General features: G+C 39.2%; 1 protein-coding gene across 12 annotated transcripts in view; it reads right to left on the reverse strand.

The window, feature by feature from the left end:
• The window catches only part of CkIIalpha (casein kinase II subunit alpha), an 84,146-nt gene extending 72,998 nt beyond the window's left edge, over positions 1 to 11,148 (reverse strand). For 4 of the 12 annotated variants that reach the window (XR_011715704.1, XM_071687144.1, XM_071687143.1 and 1 more), the window contains exon 1: positions 11,048 to 11,130. Coding sequence is in view for 6 of the 12 variants with exons in the window: in XM_071687144.1 (XP_071543245.1) it covers positions 11,048 to 11,115 (68 nt within the window). In the remaining 6 variants the exon portion in view is untranslated. Of the gene's footprint in view, positions 1 to 3,442; positions 3,590 to 10,598; positions 10,670 to 10,915 lie in introns of those variants that run through there. The other 8 variants (XM_071687145.1, XM_071687148.1, XM_071687150.1 and 5 more) reach the window with 6 other exon arrangements.
• Between the last annotated feature and the right edge of the window lie 4,699 nt (positions 11,149 to 15,847).

The following is a 15,847-nucleotide window of genomic DNA, read 5'->3' on the forward strand; positions in this document are numbered from 1 at the left end:
TTTCCAGCACATCCATCCTCCTGCGCACAACTCTATCCATAGTCCACGCCTCGCAACCATACAACATTTTTGGAACCACTATTCCTTCAAACATCCCCATTTTTGCTTTCCGAGATAATGTTCTCGACTTCCACACATTCTTCAAGGCTCCCAGAATTTTCGCCCCCTCCCCCACCCTATGATCCACTTCCGCTTCCATGGTTCCATCCGCTGCCAGATCCACTCCCAGATATCTAAAACACTTCACTTCCTCCAGTTTTTCTCCATTCAAACTCACCTCCCAATTGAATTGACCCTCAACCCTACTGTACCTAATAACCTTGCTCTTATTCACATTTACTCTTAATTTTCTTCTTTCACACACTTTACCAAACTCAGTCACCAGCTTCTGCAGTTTCTCACATGAATCAGCCACCAGCGCTGTATCATCAGCAAACAACAACTGACTCACTTCCCAAGCTCTCTCATCCCCAACAGACTGCATACTTGCCCCTTTCCAAAGACAAAAAATATATATATATATATATATATATATATATATATATATATATATATATATATATATATATATACTTACTCGATCAAACCACCTCACACCACACATTGTCCTCAAACATCTCATTTCCAGCACATCCATCCTCCTGCGCACCACTCTATCCATAGCCCATGCCTCGCAACCATACAACATTGTTGGAACCACTATTCCTTCAAACATACCCATTTTTGCTTTCCGAGATAATGTTCTCGACTTCCAAACATTCTTCAAGGCTCCCAGGATTTTCGCCCCCTCCCCCACCCTATGATTCACTTCCGCTTCCATGGTTCCATCCGCTGCCAGATCCACTCCCAGATATCTAAAACACTTCACTTCCTCCAGTTTTTCTCCATTCAAACTTACCTCCCAATTGACTTGACCCTCAGCCCTACTGTACCTAATAACCTTGCTCTTATTCACACTTACTCATAACTTTCTTCTTTCACGCACTTTACCAAACTCAGTCACCAGCTTCTGCAGTTTCTCACATGAATCAGCCATCAGCACTGTATCATCAGCGAACAACAACTGACTCACTTCCCAAGCTCTCTCATCCCCAACAGACTGCATACTTGCCCCTTTCCAAAACTCTTGCATTCACCTCCCTAACAACCCCATCCATAAACAAATTAAACAACCATGGAGACATCACACACCCTTGCCACAAACCTACATTCACTGAGAACCAATCACTTTCCTCTCTTCCTAAACGTACACATGCCTTACATCCTCGATAAAAACTTTTCACTGCTTCTAACAACTTGCCTCCCACACCATATATTCTTAAAACCTTCCACAGAGCATCTCTATGAACTCTATCATATGCCTTCTCCAGATCCATAAATGCTACATACAAATCCATTTGCTTTTCTAAGTATTTCTCACATACATTCTTCACAGCAAACACCTGATCCACACATCCTCTACCACTTCTGAAACCACACTGCTCTTCCATTATCTTGTGGAGGTGAAGGTGAAGATTTGTAGAGGATTTTAGAAAAGAAGAGAGAATGTTGGGGTGAAAAGAGTGGTAAGAGTAAGTGAGCTTGGGAAGGAGACTTGTGCGAGGAAGTATTAGGAGAGACTGAGTACAGAATGGAAAAAGGTGAGAACAAAGGACGTAAGGAGAGTGGGGGAGGAATGGGATGTATTTAGGGAAGCAGTGATGGCTTGCACAAAAGATGCTTGTGGCATGAGAAGCGTGGGAGGTGGGCAGATTAGAAAGGGTAGTGAGTGGTGGGATGAAGTTAGATTATTAGTGAAAGAGAAGAGAGAGGCATTTGGACGTTTTTTGCAGGGAAATAATGCAAATGACTGGGAGATGTATAAAAGCAAGAGGCAGGAGGTCAAGAGAAAGGTGCAAGAGGTGAAAAAGAGGGCAAATGAGAGTTGGGGTGAGAGAGCATCATTAAATTTTAGGGAGAATAAAGATGGTTTGGAAGGAGGTAAATAAAGTGCTTAAGACAAGGGAACAAATGGGAACTTCAGTGAAGGGGGCTAATGGGGAGGTGATAACAAGTAGTGGTGATGTGAGAAGGAGATGGAGTGAGTATTTTGAAGGTTTGTTGAATGTGTTTGATGATAGAGTGGCAGATATAGGGTGTTTTGGTAGAGGTGGTGTGCAAAGTGAAAGGGTTGGGGAAAATGATTTGGTAAACAGAGAAGAGGTAGTAAAAGCTCTGCGGAAGATGAAAGCCGGCAAGGCAGCGGGTTTGGATGGTATTGCAGTGGAATTTATCAAAAAAGGGGGTGACTGCATTGGTGACTGGTTGGTAAAGTTATTTAATGTATGTATGACTCATGCTAGCGAGGTAGCGTTAAGAACAGAGGACTGAGTCTTAGAGGGAATATCCTCACTTGGCCCCTTTCTCTGTTCCTTCTTTTGGAAAATCAAAAATGAGAGGGAAGGATTTCCAGCCCCCTGCTCCCTCCTCTTTCAGTTTCCTTCTACGACACACAGAATACATGGGAAGTATTCTTTCTCCCCACCAAAATATGTTTGTGAGAAACAATGTCAAAATCATATACATCTCAGTAAGCCCAAGAGTACTGCTGGATTACCTAATACACCCAGCAGTGGTGCAACACAAGTAAAAGGGTACAAAGCAACCATAAACAATGCCTTGTCAGGTCAAGTTGTATATAAGTAATTTTATGTCAAAAATAATGTTCCACTGAATCATAACAACATACTATTTCTTTAAATACTCGAACCTTTGTCTCAACTGAATATGAAAATAATCCTGCTACTGCTTCATCGAAGGACTAAAAGTGGAAAGGTTATAGAGTGAAAATTCATAAAACAATGAGAATTCTACTGGTACACTGTACACAGAAAGGTGTCAAAACAGACAATTCTTGAGACCTCCATAGAGAAGCAATGGGAAACAGCAGCCAGATCTGGAGAGGTGACAATGCCTAATGCTCAATTCTCAAGTGGGTAACCTTTACTCAGAAGTTCTGGGACTCAGCAGCCAGACCTCGACAAGCAGGGATGATTTGAGAGAGAGACAACTCAGGAAAGGGTGAAAGCTATCTTATGATCCCCATGTACTTTAATATGTTTATGTTCAATGACTAAGATAAATTTTCAAGTACACTTCAAATTCATCAGACTTTCCAGTCAATTTGAAAGGTGCACTCCAAAACTAGAAAAACATATCTTTAAGAATTAACACAATATCCATTACAAAATCCTACATTCACTTCAAGACAAAAATAAATCCTCATTTGAAACTAATAAATGCTATGTAATCTTTTAAGGTAATATACTCATCATACATAGTTTCAAAATACTCTCACATGGCAGACACTACTGGTATGTTTTCTTCAGTGTCTAGCCAAGATCTCTTCTCACTCTTTTGGATTTATAAATACCTTTAAGTAATGAACAGTAAGGATAAGCACCTTTTCTATGGTCCATTGCTATGCTACTTCACTTTTAAGTTGTCCTGAACCAAATCACCAAGAAAGTAGATATGAAGAAATTACAGAACTCCCATATTTTGCTAAGCACTTCACTACAAACTATTCTGTTACAATCTGAGCCAACCACATTCCCAATCAATGTTATCTAAATTTTCAAGGAAAGTTTCTGTGTACATGATAAGATAAGTGGTTACCCTATCAATTATATGATCAAGAGATAAAGAAATGCCACACAAATTACTTTGTGATCATACATAATCTAAGAAGTCTTAAGGAAATACTAAATGAAGTCTTCAGGAAACAACCTATTCACACCTCTAATCTGAGCCCTGCTGAGAAATCTGAAAAAAATGCTATCAATCTATCTATATCTCTGATGCCTGTTACTAACTGTAACTTCCTCAAGGTGCTCGCCACAGAAGTAATCTCCATAACTTGTGAATTCCAGTACCACTTCTTGGCCTTTAGTGTCTCACCCTTAACAGGCCTCTGGCAGAGGGTATCTCTAGCCCAGTGTTTCCAGAGGCTCCTGTCTAATGTTCTTATTGATTTCTTCTACTTAATGCTCCTGCTTAAAGTACCTACCAAATATTTCTACCTAACTGTTCTCCCTTAATTCTCGTACCTACTACTTCTATCTACTTCTCCAATCATTTCAACAGAAGGCAGGGATAGCACACGTTTATTGCAGGAAAATCTACGAGTTACAAAGAATGAGCTGTGTCATTTAAGTGTTGTCAAGTGTTATGTATAACAAGGAGAGACTGTATGTTTGTGGACAGAATGCCAGTAGTACATATGCAGGGTGAGGAAGAAAGAAAAGACAACTTTACCAACAATTTTCACTTGTTCTTACAACTTGATACAATTCAATTTAGTTCCTATGATTCAATGAAAAAATGAAATAAACAACTAAAAGGTTAAATAAATCTAACAATCTCAAAGCTGTTATCTAAATCTAAAACTACATTTGTTTCAAAATATGTTCTATTATACCAAATATCCTCTCCTGCCCAAGCAAATAAGCTTTGAAACAAATGAACAATGGTCATTTTAACACACATCTACTCTCCTGCAGTCATGTAACATATGCCATCCACATTCCAGCTCCCATGACTGCTGCATATACCCTGCTTCATCCTTCTGACAGTATGACCCTTATATACCACATTAATCTAGTTAATTCTGTCCCAAGCATGGCTTACCTTTCTTAATGTTTAAGTCCCAATACCCCAAAATTTCCTTCAATTTTCTTAAGTACATTAGGTAATGACAAAATATATCAGTGAACCAAAAAGGAAAGAAATATAAAGTAAGGAAATCATCAAAGATCGAGAAATCAAAAGTGAAAAACTTATAATGAGGGATCCTGGCATATTAGTAAGACAGTCAAGCCAAATAATGAAATGAATGACGATAACTTTCAGTATGAAAGATGTTCATGAAAATGTTCAACATATCAAAAGATTCAGAACTAAATACTACTGAATTACATGGTTTCAAAGTAAAGAAGATAAACAAGCTAGAATGCACTGCAAAACAAAAACAAATAAAATGGGGGATGAAAAACCTGAATAATCATGAATGACAAGAGCTGCTACAATACAACCATGAATGACTTACAGAAAGACATTAGTAAGACAGTCAAGCCAAATAATGAAATGAATGACGATAACTTTCAGTATGAAAGATGTTCATGAAAATGTTCAACATATCAAAAGATTCAGAACTAAATACTACTGAATTACATGGTTTCAAAGTAAAGAAGATAAACAAGCTAGAATGCACTGCAAAACAAAAACAAATAAAATGGGGGATGAAAAACCTGAATAATCATGAATGACAAGAGCTGCTACAATACAACCATGAATGACTTACAGAAAGACATTAGTAAGACAGTCAAGCCAAATAATGAAATGAATGACGATAACTTTCAGTATGAAAGATGTTCATGAAAATGTTCAACATATCAAAAGATTCAGAACTAAATACTACTGAATTACATGGTTTCAAAGTAAAGAAGATAAACAAGCTAGAATGCACTGCTAAACAAAAACAAATAAAATGGGGGATGAAAAACCTGAATAATCATGAATGACAAGAGCTGCTACAATACAACCATGAATGACTTACAGAAAGACATTTGATATTCTATGCATGGCAGTAAAGAGAACAAATAGCAAATGCACCAAAATCAAAAGTGTCACATATAGGAAGAAACAGTGATGAAATCTTCAAGCATTCCTAAGAACATAATAAAAACACACCAAATAAAAATTCATAAATGCCTTGAAAGAAAGATGGTGAGTCTATTGAATGGTTTACCCTATAAAATAAGGAATACACCAAGATCAAAAATAAAAACCTTCACAATAAAATCAGACAAATGGTTAAGTACCACAGCAACCAAAAAAAGATGAAAGAAGTGCAGTATGCATAAAAAGAGAGAACATCTTTAACATCTAGAGCCCAAGACTTCACACTGACCTTGCTAGTTACCATTAGAAGCATGATGCAATGCATAGCAGAAAAGTTTGAAGGAGCATTGGACAAGAATATACAAAGCACACCAGGCCAGCCAGGCAGAAGGGGTTATGTAGGCCTGAGAGCTGCAGCACCAAACAGCTTGGTTGACTAGCAACCCAAACTAATGGACTGAGCCTAGCCTGAGCTGGGGCAGAAGACCCTGAAGACTCACCAGGTATTTATTATTTTTTGGGGGGGAACCGACCTCCCCAAGCAAAATCCTGTGGGCATTACATGAAAGCCCCACTTTATGCACCATCTCACTACAGGTACTTCCCACTGCTTCTTCCACTTCTGACACAAAGGTCTTCTCGGTGACTCTTCACTCATCCTCTCTATGTGCCTGAACCATTTCACCACAATCTGGTCAGTCTTCTCAACTAGACTGCACTTACTGTCAAAACCCTCTCCTGGTGAGAGATGGCTGCACAGTAAGCTAGCACTTCAGTGGACTTTTGTCCATAACTAGAGCCTTCAACATAAAAAAGTTCACATATTGGTGCTGGCTAAAGTAAAACAGGAAGAAAAAAGGAGATTTAAGAAAAAATTTGAAAAACGAAAAATATCCACAAAGGTTTACAACCAAAATAAGAAAGTATATGAAGTAACAAATACAGGACAGTAAGATACTGGAAATGTATCTTAAATATGTATACAATATACTAAAGAAGTCAAAGTAACTCATAAAACTAACAAGTGCAGCACAAGAGAATGACAATATGATAGTGAAAATGCAACAATTTAGAAAATGGAAGAAGACCACAGAACTAAAGGACTAGTTAAGCTACGAAAAGTTTGAACACGAGCTGAAACAATTAAGAGAAGGACTAACGATGAAGTCTGTTAGTAGTAGTTGATAGGCAGCAAAAGACCAGGGAGGTATACTACTAGTACTACCCACCTGAGTACTGATTACCCGCCTGAGTACTAAGAAGGTTTGTGATGACTGCGTAGTGAGGCAGCACTTCAGTGGATGTCCAGTTACACTCCTCTGACCAAAGTAGCTCACTTTTCTTTCTATCTTACCTACACGTGGACTATCGTCATTCTGCTAGCCCTGCCTTTTGGCAAAATGGCAGGAGCAACAGATAGTAGAAGTAGAAGGCAGGAACATTTAGGCAGAAGCATTAAGCAGAAACATTAGGTAGAAGAAGGTAGGAACATTAAGTAGTATTAGTCATTAGGAACTTTAGGTATGAGCCTCTGCAAACACTGCTCTAGACTTGCCCTCTGCCAGTAGCCTGTTAGGGGTGAGGCACAAAAGGTTAAGAATTGTCACTAAAATTCACTAGTAAGAGAGACTATTGTCATGGCCACCCCTTAAGGAAGTTGGGAACAGGCGTCAGAGATGACAAACATACATACATCACTCTGAAACTAGTCATCTTCAAAAACAACGAGACACATGAAACAAGGGCATTCATATGTGAGAAAACATAAGCAGGATGATGGGTCATAAGTCATCAGTAGAACAGTACTGTATCCCTGATCACCAAAATATATGAAGATTGCTGAGGAAGCCAGACATTTCAACCCCTACCAAGAGGTTGCCCCCTACAATGTGTATAATTTATGAAACTTCAGTAGTCAGCACATGTAAAGACATACACACACACACAGAAAAAGAAAGCTATGCGTATTAAACAATCCCGAAAAATGCCAATCTAAATGTATGGATCTCAGTCCACCCTTGTCATTCATACAACTCGAGTGATGATGGACAGCTTATTCACTGATTTGTCAAAAACACTCCCTATAAATAGGGTCCATGGAGACATGGAAGACACGTTGCAAAAGTAACAAAAGAAGCGGCCAATAATGGCTAGTAGGGCCAAAGCGTCAGTATATATGTGGGGATGAAATACTGGTCTAGCATACCAAATAACTATGTTTCTGATAAGGAATTTGCTGAATTATGATGATACAATATCTACAGCTGAGACAACCAGGTAATTGCTGCCAAACTAGGGCGAGACCTACTTCAACATAGCCTTTTACAATGGATTTTCATTTAACAGACATGAAAAAAATCGTTCACTTAATAAATACAATGTATAAATGTCATAAAAAAAAAAATCCATCCAATGCAAATGAAAAAGAACCAATGAATATAACTGCTGCAATCTTTGTTTGCATTTTCTAAGTCAGTTGTTTAGAGCCCACCATAATTCTTCTCAATTCAGTTTTTGCCGCTTTCTTTTTAGCCATCTCATGTATGTATTAAAGAACATTTCAAACCCATCATGTATGAAAAATGGCCTGTAACATGCAAGCATAGGTAAACCCCATCCAAAAGGCCATGAAAAGTTATTAATGTAGACTTAAAAAATGCAAGTGATACACATGGCTTATACAGGTAAGCATCAAGCACATGGGTCAGTTCCTTTAATTAGCTTCCTCTACCATTACAACGATACTTGTCAAAAGTGAAGAGATAAGAGGTTCCAGCTAGTCCACCAGGTACTAAGTTGCAATGAATTTTTCTCATACAAGGAGTAAGTCACTTGAAATGATGAAGAACATGCTAGAAAGGTGTTAGAGCAGTCAAAGCGTGGCAGCAGTGATAAACAACACTGCAAGCTACAAAAAATGCTAAGCATTATTTTTATGGCATCTATATTAAAAAAATTTCAGTATACCTATATACACTAAAACATCTGAAGAGCCATTCTATTACTGAAAAAAGCAATTTCTATGTATCTGACATGGCATCACGACATTTAATTGGCATGATCTCCCCATAAAATACAAACACAAAAAAAAAAGCTAACTTTACCATTTCTGGTAGTAGACTGTGGAAAACATGAGTGTATTTCCCCAAAACTTAAACTCTGCTTGCAATTTGGTATCTAAGCTGTATTCAATTGTGATGCAGGAGAGTATATATTTATATCGAATTGTCTCAACCTTGTAATAAAGTACCATGCTGCTACAATCAGGTGTTTGTACATACAAACCCCAGCCTAAGCCTGAAACCCATGTAGAGAACAATCTGGGGAAAGGATGAACAATGACTGGCTCTGGATCTGAAATAATTTTAGCTGAACTATGGGCATGCCCGTGATAAGATCAGTAATGCTAACCACTACATAAAAGGGGACGTGCAGGTTCTAGATTTTTTATCTGTTTTATGCTTATGGAATCATTCATGCAAATGTAAATCTTTATTCTTTTCACTTTTTATTAAACTTTGTTGCTGTCTCTCACATTAGCAAGTAAGCGTACACGAAAATGTAAATAAGATGTGATTTTCAATGCTCACTCATAAATATTATCTTTCGATATAAAATAATTCGTTAGTGGCAGGTTTACGAGTGTTCTTTGGCTCAAGTAAACCCAGTTCAGATGGCTGTAGAAATTTTAGAATCTTACACTAAGTGGCAGAAACTCCCTTATGTAGAAACCCAATTCCTTTATTGTTTTTTTCATACATATTCACCATTGCCCGCATTAGCGAAGTAGTGTTAAGAACAGAGGACTGGGGCTGAGGGATACAATGTGATAAACATAAGTTATTAAATCTTACCAAGCCTCAGGCTAGGGCCAAGACTTACTTATCATAGGAGGTGCTACAACTAAATTCCAACCTACTATATCAAGCCTAAAGAGCTCAAGAATTCCAAGGGTACCACTTTTGTAAGAATCTATCAATTCACATACAAAGGTCTGTTTTCATGGAGAAAACTGCCCCAGAGAACATACTTAATCTAGCAAGTTGCAGAAATTTTAATACATTTTTTCAACATTATAAAATACGGTAAATCTCAGACTCAGGTGAAGTTAGGTGCAATCTTTATGAGTTTTGTTTACTTCCATATGTTTTACATTAATAAATCCCATATCTTTCATGAGCAACATAGCCCTCCCCACTATCAACTTATCTAAAATCCATAGAATGAAAAGAAATTATCTTAAAAAAGCTTTCCTACTACTTTTAAAGTCTCCATACAATGTTATACCATTGCAAAAAAAAGTCAGTGATACTCATACATTAGATTTGTGGTGCCTTTAAAGTAAAAGTTTAACAATGCACAAGTAGAGTGGTGTAAGGAAAGTAATCAATGATACTCATAGCTTATCGAACTTCACATAACAAAAGTCGCACCTGATATATCCACTACCTCAACCAAAACTCTTTCTAGTGCTACAAATTTTGACATTTTTCATAAAATCACTACGAATTGCTACTTCCAAGTACTAAATTAACTAAAAATGAAATCCTGTACTGTCTACAAAGCATGACTGGTTGTTATAGTACCATACCCCTGAGCAAAATCTTTAGCTATCAGTAATGAACACAACAGAATAGTGTTGTTATAGTACCATACCCTTGAGCAAAATCTTTAGCTACCAGCAATGAACACAACAGAATAGTGTACATGTTGGAGAATTACCATACAAACTGTAGGTGCTTAAGGGTTCTACACATACATCATCCTTACACAAAAAGTCTCAGATTACCTACTTCAACTACTAAAACAAAGGACAATAAAGATCTGCTTTAAGCTGTAAAGCAGAGTTGCACAACACTAAGCCATGGTCCAACACATGGGAGATCCTTCCATTACGAGGACAATACTAATACGTCTGATGCATAATCTATTCCTACCTGTTCCGAAAATAATACTTAAAGACACTAAGCAGGTAAAGGTGAGCAGCTGGCCCAGATACATAACTATCCTACGGAAAAATAAAAACAATAACAATTGACAACAAACGACCTTCATGTTCTTGATTACTCTAATCAAATCAATATGCAGGTAGTAAAATCATATCAGGGAAAACACAGTCTTAGCATAAACATTCGGAGGTAATGAAATAATCATTTACTTGATGTAAACAACTTAAGAACAAGTCTAGCCCACTGAGCCTCTCCTGATGAACACAGCAATTTCACCTCAAATGTATCTCCACTTTTTCACCTACCTATAACATTCCTGAACGCGATCTTGATTTACAGGTCTTCCTAAATGCCTTGTTTACTACTTTTCACTAATAAATCACTCTTGTTGAGTCAGAAACCTCGCTAAATACGAGAGAGAACGGAGAGGTGTGTACCGGTATTGTCCAATATGGCTGTCGCACGGTGGTAGCGGTCTCAATGCGGTCGTCCCTCTAAGAGCCATTGGGTGGTGAGCCACGCGCTCAATAGATGGCGCCACACGCACTCCACCACGCTGTACTCGCAATACACACCATGCTCCAGAGCCGTATTAAATGTGAGAATAATGATGATAACACACAGGAAACGTATTTCCAAGTGACCCGATGTAAATTAGGCTGATACTGTAATCAATATCATCAGAGAGATAGAGACGTATCACTACGGACACAAAGTTAGATTTGTCTGGCACCTAAATTTTGAGTGCAATAAGACGAACTCAGTTTTGTATTTTCTTACATCTAATTACCATAAAGAGTTAAAGTTCACACAAAATCTTGACTCCGTACAAAGTTTAAAGAGCATATAGCCTGGTTTAGTATCATAATAATTAGAACTTTTACAGTTTCAGTCTATAAACAGTTTAAAGCAAGTGAGCAAATCATTATACATTTGTCCGTCAGTCGAAAACTTTTAGTTTCAGTATTCAAAAGTAAGATGAACTAATCTAATGATACTGATGCTCTATAAACATTTTACCAACCCGATTTCGCTGCTCATATAGCTACACAGTGGAGTTCTGGTAGAACGCAACATTAGCGTTTAGAAACAGCCCTTCTACGTCGTCTTTATATTTTTAGCAGCAGAGTTCGAAATTGAAATGCCAGGGGGGATAACCCTCCCAAGTCTGCATGGGATACATAGAAATTTGTTACCTAATGAGACCTAGGGTGGTTCTGGTAAATATTTTTTGTATATATTGTCTTTACCGAAAGTATTCAAGTTTTAACAAATTTGTATGTATTGCGTTATTTGTCTTTATTTAAAGTATTCATGTTTTAACCGCTATGAAATATATGTATCAATATGAAGATTGTCAGGGCAATCATTAGGTTTCGGTATAAGATTAGCTAAAGCGACAGCTATTTTTTTTAGCGATAAGTTTTCCGCATTTTGGCAAAACGTGAAGGCAAAAGTTTGGCAACTTTAAGCAGCTGGGAAGTGTGGATGAATTCTGAATTCTCACTCTTAAACCTATATTGTTGGACTACACATACACAAGTGACACGACAAATCTCTGGAGTTCACCAATGACCTCCCTTCCTCTAGGCAAATATATATTACCCTGTTTTCAACACGGTACAATCAGTCACTGTATTAACTAGATAGTGAATGAATTTGATAAACATTGGTCAAGCTTTCTTTCGAATATTCTCACATCTCTAGCTTTAGTTGCACTTGCTGATGATGGTATGTATCTATTACGCAATGACTACATGAATATTTCTTGACACAAAGTCTGGGTCACTTACACTTTTTTATACTGTTTCAGTAATGGCTTTATTTCGTTATGTAAATGACTGATTTGTCTTTCATTTAGAATATTGAAAGTATTTCAATAGGGTTGTTAATGGTGTCGTTGTTTGTATGTGTTCTGCATTGAGAGAGAGAGAGAGAGAGAGAGAGAGAGAGAGAGAGAGAGAGAGAGAGAGAGAGAGAGAGAGAGAGAGAGAGAGAGAGATTGATAACAACACGATGCTCAACTTGGGTATGTATGGAGTGATGTAATCACGATCAAGAAGTGTTAGAGATGTAAGGTTCTGGTAAGAGTGTGAGTGGGTTAAGTAAGGACTCCTTACTTTACTCAGCCCATCTCAGTTTCTTACCAGAACAGTGCACTCCTTGATCGTGATTACATCACTCCATACATTACCCAGAGGATCTTATTATCATCAGTGTCGCCGTGTCCCCGCCCCCCTCTCTCTCTCTCTCTCTGCCCAAAGCTAAACGTTTACATGCAAACAACATGACTCCATTAACAACACTACTAAAACATTGAGTTGGCAAATGTCCTGCGATGCTGATGGAGGTGAAGCAAGTAGTCCAAGGGAGAGTTGTGTGACTACCATTTCCTCGTGGAGCTTCTGTGAGAGGGAAACATGACACATGATGCGTTTCTGAGTCTGAAGTTACGTTGCCAAGACTTCAGGCACCTGACCAGTGCACATATTGCTTCAAGCAATTCCAGTGACTCTTCCCTGGTGCTGCCTGGCTATGTGAGAGTTGATTGGTGGAGACCAGAAGTTGTGATGCCGTCATCAAGGTCGAAGATGAATGGCTGTGATCTCAAATCTACTATGCGTGACCTGCAGGGGTTGTTAACCTAGTATGACAGGTGGGCTGCCTTCCTCATTACAGCTGTCTGCCTCAGAGGTTAAGAGATCAGGCGAGGTCGTCACACGTCGCACCTGTCAAAGTGAGGCGTTGTCATCCACGCAGTTAGTGATGTAGAGTGTCATGTGACAATCCATGGCTCTTCTTCCCCGGTTTTTGCGAGATTAAAACTTAAAAACTTAGTGGAGTTGGAGTCGTGTAGAAAATGAAAGGTGGTTGTCATCTGAGTCTTTGTGATGCAGCTGCAGTAGGACTGGCGTGTCAAAATCAGAGAGAAGAAATACTGATCTTGGGATTGCTAGTGGTGCGACCGATGGGAGGCGATTACTTGAGAGTAAATCCTAGCTGAGGTCCTACAGGAAATATCAGCAGTGGGGGGTCAGAATCACTCGGGGATGGGGGATAGGGGGAGTAAAAGGCTGGACCTACCAAATAGACAATAGGATGAAGGCAGTAGATGGTGGGAGCAGAATTATGAACGCATGGGTCAAGAAATGTCAACATTTAGCACTATATGAACGTGTCCGAAGTTCTCTGTCACTCCAGGGATCACCAATCTAACGTGTTTTTTTTTTTTATACTTCGTTTGTATTTCGCAAAGGACTAAGAGAGAGGGCGCGGAAACATGAACAACACAGTGCTTTATTGGGAAATGTACACACACACACATTAGCTTGTAAGGGTACCCTCGCTGGAGTTCCGCGGGCGTGGCTGTAGGTCGTCCCGGAACTCCGGCTGCTTTTCGAGACGGGTCGTGGCAATGTCCCACGTCAGTCCTGGCGAAGATGGACGTTGTAGATCAGGTGGCACAGACACCTGCCGAGATGGTAAGATATCAGGAGTTATGTGGTGGACTCTTACTCGTGAAGTAGGCGCCCTAGGAGCTGCTTAAGTCCGAAGTCACACAGCTAGGAGGACTTCACCCAACAGACCAGTGTGCACTTGTATGAGGCAAACCGAATGCCTGACAAGCTTAGGTCAAGAGCGTGCTTCCTTGGAAGAGAAGCCGTCATTGACTGTTGGATGGTGGGACATCCGTCATTGAGGTCGAACGTTTTGGATGTGATCTCATACGTACATTCTGCATGACCCAAGTGAGGTTTAGCATGTCTTGGGAGGGTAGGCTGCTAAGCTCATTCTCGCTGTCTCCTAGGGGTTTAGAAGGAGGGCAAGTGACGTCAAATGTAACTTTTAGGTAAGGCGGTGTCATCCGGGCACCTAGTCATGTAGTGTCACACCTCACGACACTATCACTAAAATATCTTATTACAAGACTACTTAATAATACTTACAAAGGACTGATTCGTTCATGTATGGAATACTACTCTCATATCTGGGGTATGTTGGTTCACTTTCCCTCTAGTGTAGGTATTACTTCGATTTTTGCTCCCGAGAGCTACGTCGCTACTTGTGTCCCCCCCATCACTACCTGACCCTGTAAGCTGCCGTATCGCATAATTACTCTGCAGCCGTTGGCAACGCAAGGGTGGGCCTTTTTGATAACTGCTTCTTTTCCTACCTTCTCATGTCTTTCCCGATAACTATGACCTGGCATATTTCAAAAGACAGATTTTTCTTTTTACTTCCTTTAAAATATGTAAATACTTTCCCTTGTAATTTCTTTATCCCTTTCATAATCCTCTTTATATTTCAATTAATGGCCTACCTTCATGTGAACTTTTGTCCGTGGCTGGTCACCAACGTAGAAAAATATATATACAGTAGGAGTCCATGACCATCATCCTTTGTAAAAAAAGAAAAAAAAGAGATTGTTATACTTGATCGCAGGTTTCCCGCTTCAGCGAGGTAGCGCCAAGAGTACAATCTGAACCATAGTGTAACGGTTCTTGTTGCTCGCCTCGGTCCAGCAGTTGGTCCACACACAACCCAGCTGTTCATCTACCAACCACTGTGGTTGGTCGATTGAATGGGTACCTAACTCAGGCTTGGGTATATATGAATATATTACGTCAATGAGATGGCCTTGATTAGGGTCTCAGTTGACCGTGCGTCCCAGCTAGCATAAAAAAATTACTATATAAAGCGGGTTCTATCTCCCTGCTGACACGCCGTAGGAGGTGCCAAACGCATGACTAACCCTCATGAGCCACATGCATGGCAAAAGTGCAGATGGTGTCAGAATTATCCTAAACGCCTAAAAATGTTGATTTCATTTTTTTTGATGGATCTAGCTTGACGTTAATAGCCTTAATGATCCCGAAAGTGTACAGGTCTAATGCCCAAACAATAAAAAAAAAAAAAACCAGCCAACCAACACTCATACACAATTGCCAATACAATAATTCGTTCATTTCCTGGGCAGGACAGAAATTGCTGGGTATTAGGGTGATATAATTTCGGGACAATACTATACAATGTAATATACTAGAGGAAGCTGATCCTGTTTGTCCTGTCTGTCTGTAAACAGGCCGAGTTGCCAGATGCACGATGTCCCCCCCCCCCATAGCCAATAATTCAATAATTCCTTTATAAGAAATTGGTGGCTGCTGAAGTGATGTTTTCAGAAATATTTATTACTGCCCAGCGGCAAGGTTTGCCTGAAATATGAAAAGTAAGAAGAT

The sequence above is a fragment of the Panulirus ornatus genome, chromosome 43, assembly GCF_036320965.1.
Source record: "Panulirus ornatus isolate Po-2019 chromosome 43, ASM3632096v1, whole genome shotgun sequence".
Lineage (NCBI taxonomy): Eukaryota > Metazoa > Arthropoda > Malacostraca > Decapoda > Palinuridae > Panulirus > Panulirus ornatus.